The 5,920-nt window shown below is 37.3% G+C and overlaps 1 protein-coding gene across 6 annotated transcripts in view; it reads right to left on the bottom strand.

The window, feature by feature from the left end:
- Positions 1–1,328: 1,328 nt before the first annotated feature.
- Positions 1,329–5,920, bottom strand: part of mef2ab (myocyte enhancer factor 2ab) — a 30,397-nt gene continuing 25,805 nt past the window's right edge. For 4 of the 6 annotated variants that reach the window (XM_016284907.1, XM_016284909.1, XM_016284908.1 and 1 more), the window contains 5 exons: positions 5,672–5,814; positions 5,519–5,545; positions 4,268–4,385; positions 4,034–4,160; positions 1,329–2,877 (listed from right to left, as the gene is read on the bottom strand). In XM_016284907.1, coding sequence (XP_016140393.1) covers positions 2,538–2,877; positions 4,034–4,160; positions 4,268–4,385; positions 5,519–5,545; positions 5,672–5,814 — 755 coding nt within the window. In that variant the 3' untranslated portion in view covers positions 1,329–2,537. Of the gene's footprint in view, positions 2,878–3,495; positions 3,512–4,033; positions 4,161–4,267; positions 4,386–5,518; positions 5,546–5,671; positions 5,815–5,920 lie in introns of all 6 variants that reach the window. The other 2 variants (XM_016284911.1, XM_016284910.1) reach the window with 2 other exon arrangements.

Raw genomic sequence — 5,920 nt, 5'->3', positions numbered from 1 at the left:
ACCGAAATCCAACAAGTAGGTAGAACGGCGATTAGCATGATTCAAGTGCAGATGTTTATGGCCCGGAAGTTGCCCTTAATTGGGCAGGTAGACTGGGTCTAAAAAACAAATCTGTTGATTTAACTATTAATTGAATATGTAATCCATATGAACGTTTCTCAGTGCCATTCTGTACGTTTTAAATGGAATGTCTATAGAACGCTGGGAAACTATCAGCGCTGTCACGTGACACGCGCTACTTTTCTCAGCGCTGTTAAGGACGCACCGTTCACCGTCGTTTGAGATAACCAGCTAAATGGTTTTATACAGATTGATGGGATGCGTTTTCATTTGTGAGACAAGTAAGAATTTCAACCAAAATTGAAACGAGTATACTTTTTAGTGTAGAAATGTGTTGGAAAAATATAAAAATGCTACTGAGATTTGAACGGGACTCAATGGAGAATTGTGCTTTCTGAGCCACCAGGCGCCCCCTGGAGAAACACACGCATGGTCCCATAACAAAAGGATTTGTTGCCCGGCGGGGTCGTTCTTTGGCCCGTATGAAACAAGGCTGCTGTGATCTGTCGGTCACATGGATCAGATTGAAATCTGAGTCTATTCTCATAACAGTATGGCTGCTAATAATTATTTTCCAGTTGTGAGATAACGTTATCATTAACTGGCATATAAACAAACTCTTTGCATGTTTTCTTCCCGCTGTGCATATGACATTATGGGAATGACAATTGTGCTCAAATACGATCTGCAAAAGAAAACAGTCTCAAGTAAGAATGAGTGCTGGACGAATTAAGTTTAGTATGTTTTGATGCAGTAATTACTATATAGGGATCTAGTGGTTAAAGGATGGAGTACCTACAAGCTTACAGGTTTAATTATACATTTATATCACATTTTGGGGCACCCCAGGTTGATCCAGATGTAACATCTCTACTGTATCTTCTTTGCAACTGATGCAATAAAGCACCGAATTAATGTTTCAAATGAAATTCAAAGCACTGTGCAAAGAGTTCTGATCACTCAAGAAAATCCCTTTGACTAAATTTAAAACTAGTGAGGTTATGGTTTTAAACACTTCTTTCCAGCAGTGTTCAATGCAAAACAAATGTGAAAATGGTGGGAACAATGTCATCTCTGCACGCTGTGGTGATGAGGAAAAAACCTCAAACATCATCAAATAATTCACATCCTGTAAAATACCATAAACAACCTTCTACAGAAGTGAATGACCTAGTTCATTATTATATAGATGAAACCTTTTATAGCTTTAAAGCAGTTAAACCATGCAGACAGCAACAGAAGTGAATAATATGATGTTTATTGCCATTTAACAGGTTTACAAACAATAAAGGGGTCGGCTTGATTTGAGAAAAAACGGAGACAACTAATAGAGTTCCACAGAATGCATTTGCATCAGAGAAAAATGATTTTATGGCATGAAGGAAGATTTGAAAGGCATTGGCCTAACAAACATCCTGTGTCAGTAAAGAGCAACAGCTGTCAAATAAAACCTGGTATTAGCAGCAAAATACCTAAACGTCTCATCGAAGTTTAATGTTCACAAAACAATTAGAAAATGTCTATAAAGCTCGACTGCTCCTTTACAGCATCCCCATCACATTCAGCAGAATCAGAATAATGGATAAAAACACTATAAAAGACATTTAAATACTTTTCATATATTTTTAAATGCTTGTGTAATCAGGTATTTTCAGGTAGTATCAGTATTCACAATGCGTAAATGATATTAAACATCTAATTCACAAATATTTAGATATTTTATTTTGTGAATATGACATGTTAATAGTGTGTTCTCTTATAGAGGGATTGTGGGTTTAAGAACAAAAGTCACATTTATGATTAGCTAATTTTATCACCCACTACGTCGTTGCAAGGTGGTTGGTTACATTAATAAATCGAATTAATCAATCATTTTTGGGCCATTTTATCATCTGTTCTCCACAAATCTTGAAAGAACTGAAAGTGTCATTTGGCTGCCAGTTGATGATTGAAATGCAAGATACCTGAGGTTAATCTAAAACTTGACAGACAAGTAAACACTCCACGGAAGATTACGTTTGCCATTTCAAACAGGTTTTGTTTTTCCTAAAGCACAAAAATGAAACAAAATGAAATGTCTTTTAAAAATTATGATCACTAGGGCATCAAACTCATACACTAAATGACAGCAAATAGTAAATCCCTATCAATATTTAAATGGCTTTGATTGAGGATTCAGATAAACATACAAAAGATAAAATAACACATTTGGCTTGCAAAAAATTATGTACTGCAATTAATGCAGCACAGCCAACCCTCTATTGACAAAAATGTGTCAGACACTTCATAACTTAATTTTTATCAATATTAAAATCCTAAAATAATACAAACTGAACGCACACATTTACAATAACTGTCTTTGTATTTCTTTTTCAGAGACACTTCTTCACACTTCTAAAGCAGCCCTTTATGTTTGTTGCACTACATGTGCTACAACAGCAGTCTGCATATCCGAAATGTAATTTTAAAAAGCCATCCTAAGTTACCCAGCTCTCTGTGCGCATGCGTTTGACTGAGGGATCTTCCTGGTTCTCGGTCTCTGGTGATGATCGACTGCTTTGTCCTGATGTAGCAGCGACTGTGTGAGAGTCCAGCCGCTGGTCCTCACGGTCACTACCCTCATATGAACTCCCAGAAGAGCTGAAGCTCTCGGCAGGAGAGCGGCCCACTTCTTGTCTGGAGTTGGGTCGAGGCCTGGTGTGGATGGTGGGGTAGATCGAGTGGCCGGCACGCTCTCTAGGAGGGGAGATGGGCTCTGATTTGATGCTGATGGAGTTGGTGGAAGAGTCAGAGGCCTGAACTTGAGGTCGTGTGGTTCTGGAGAGAACAAGGATGGTTATTAGTACTATGTTATTTACACTACTGTTCAAAAGTTTGGGGTCACCAAGAATTCTCATGTTTTGAAAGAAATGAATACTTCAAGTCAGCAAAGATGCATTTAATTGATCAAAGGTGACAGTAAAGACAATGTTTAATGCTGTTCTTTTAAACTTTCTATTTATCAAAGAACTCATCCAAAAAAATATATATATAATTATTATAATAACTTTCTATTTATCAATTTCTATTATAATTATATCTTTCTATTTATTAAAAAACTCATCCAAAAATAAATTATTATAATTTCCACAAAAATATTAAGCAGCACAACTGGTTTCAGCATTGAAAATAATTATTCTTGAGCAGCAAATCAGCATATTAGAATGATTTCTGGAGGATCATGTGACACTGAAGACTGGAGGAATGATGCTGAAAATTCAGCTTTGCGTCACAGGAATAAACTACATTTGAAAATATATTCAAATTTATTTTTTTTGTATTATTATATTTCACAATATTAGTGTTTTTTACTGTGTTTTTGATGTAATAAATGCAGCATTGGTGAGCATAAGAGACATGAGAGATAACAGTAAAAAATACCAATCCCAAACTCACCAACAGAAGTGAATGTCTTGAAGTCAACATGAAAACAAAATTTACATCTAGTTAAAGACATTATGTTTTACATTAGTATTATTGGTCTTACTGTGCATGATTCATAAATGCGGGTTATTCTAAAGAATAAAATGTTAGCAAAAATAATAAATGTAACTGTCTGTGAAACAAAAAATACTTTAAAAAAATGCTTTATGAATGCTGGTTTAGGTAGTTGACAAGCTGTTAGGTGGGACCTGTCTGGGCTATTTAAACCAACAAAAAAGAGCCTGATCCACTGACCTATTATAGATCAGGGGCCTGACCATCTAAAACTGGTATGGCTTTTACCTGGACTCTGTCCAGTTTCGTAAACCTGCTTTTCCAGCAAGTCAAAGTAACTCTGACCAGTTTTAATACATTGTTTAACTTTTGAAACATGAAGTATATTTCAAATCAGGTATAAATTCTGTCTACAGTTTAACACTTTAACACTAATGGGTGAATGAAGGAAATGCATGCTATAATGTGGCATCACCCCTCAATCCCACAATCTCACCTCTGAGCACTGAAGCCTGGCTGACCATGTTGGCTGTGTTTCCATGAAGACCCTGGTGCTGCTGTGACAGCATCTGGTGAACTGAAGCTGTGTAAAGAACTGAGCTCTGTACTGCTCAAGGCAAAATCTATAAGAAACGAAAGAGTTAAATAGTAAAATAGTCATTCAGTAGTGTCACGAGGTCCAGAATCTAGTATTATTAGATGATTTATTATGTATAGGTCAACTATATACCTGTACTGAATGATGAGGTCATGGCTGAGTACACAAGGCCCTGAGGATGCAGACTGGGGGTTGCCACGGATACCACAGGCGTGGTCAGTGATTGGCTGGACTGAGAGTTGTCTATTTGCTGAGGTTTAAATAAACGAAAAACACGGTGGAAACAACAGGTGATTTGTGTGAAGAAAAAAGCTGCTTACAGACAACAATAGTACTGTATTCATTCTATACTCATTATTCATTCATTTTCATGGTTTTTCTTCAAAATCATCAGTGTTGATACATCATACTGCACTGCCAGAGTAAGCAGACTACCATACATCACTTTGCAAAATAATGCAGAATGTTGGAGCCGATATTATGAATAAGTGCAGCTAATTAGCTAACATAAACAGCACCAACAAATCTGGGCACTTTAGCCATACTTAAAATGACTAAATGTCACTATATTAAATGAAAAACAAAACAGAACAGAACAAACAAAGCAAAACAAAATAATAAAATAAAATAAACAAAATGAACAGAACAGAACTCAAAACAAAAGTCAAAATAAAACAAATAGAACAAAGCAAAGCAAAAATAAAACAAAAATAAGATAAAAACAGAACAAAAATCAAAACAGAACAGAACAAGCAAAACAAAACAAAAAATAAAATAATGGAGCAAAACAAAAAGAAAAGAAAACAGAACAGAACAAAGAGAATAAAATACAACAACATATATATACAGATGTGTCTTAAATGTCTAAATAATCTTTGGGACTAGTTTTTCAGTTAAATATTTGTTTTAACTATAAACTGAGTGACTGACGAATTGGGATCTCGCCCGAGAGCCCAATCACCTTCGAGTGTTAACTAAACAAGCCAATGACAGTTGGCGTGCGTGCTTCGCCACGCGCACCCCGCCCCGCAGCGCGGGTATAAAAGGAGAGCGCGTGCGAGATTCGTCCTGTAGAAGGCTCGGCTCCGAAGCGAAAAGCTGATGTGCGTTTGCACGCGCTCTCCTTTTATACCCGCGCTGCGGGGCGGGGTGCGCGTGGCGAAGCACGCACGCCAACTGTCATTGGCTTGTTTAGTTAACACTCGAAGGTGACTGGGCTCTCGGGCGAGATCCCAATTCGTCAGTCACTGACGTAACGTTGAACGTGACTGACTGAATGGGAACTGTTAAACACAAGGCAGCTGTAACAAAACTGATTTTCCTACATTTTTATGACCTAGTTAATGAGTCATTTTTGAAAAGCTCAAATCAAATTCCTCTTACCAAATGTTCCTTTCCTTCCTCTTGCGGCTTGCAAGAAATAGATTTAAGGACAGTTTCAGACAGGTCAATACTTTCTCATTGTCTAATGATTTCAGGATGTTTCACTGGCATACTGCAGACATGTTGTTGATGGCAGACACAAGAAACTCTCACCAGTGAAGAGACAGTGCCCTTGCACACAGGAGGAATGAGCACTCTGAGATCAGGTTTGCGGCCCACTGTAGACGACGCTTGACAATTTGCAGAAACAACTCTTCCCATACGGTTTCCTTCTGAACTGCCAACAAATACATTGGCTGAATGAGGCACAACAAAAAGAGACATTATTTAAAATTTGGGTGATGTATAGGTTAAAACTGTGTGCTAATGTCAAAAAGGTACACCGCGGATGAGGAGGATCAG

The sequence above is a fragment of the Sinocyclocheilus grahami genome, unplaced genomic scaffold, assembly GCF_001515645.1.
Source record: "Sinocyclocheilus grahami isolate Dianchi unplaced genomic scaffold, SAMN03320097.WGS_v1.1 scaffold190.1, whole genome shotgun sequence".
Taxonomy (NCBI): domain Eukaryota; kingdom Metazoa; phylum Chordata; class Actinopteri; order Cypriniformes; family Cyprinidae; genus Sinocyclocheilus; species Sinocyclocheilus grahami.
The sequence above is the reverse complement of the archived record's forward strand: the minus strand, read 5'-3'. Positions and strand labels throughout refer to the sequence as shown.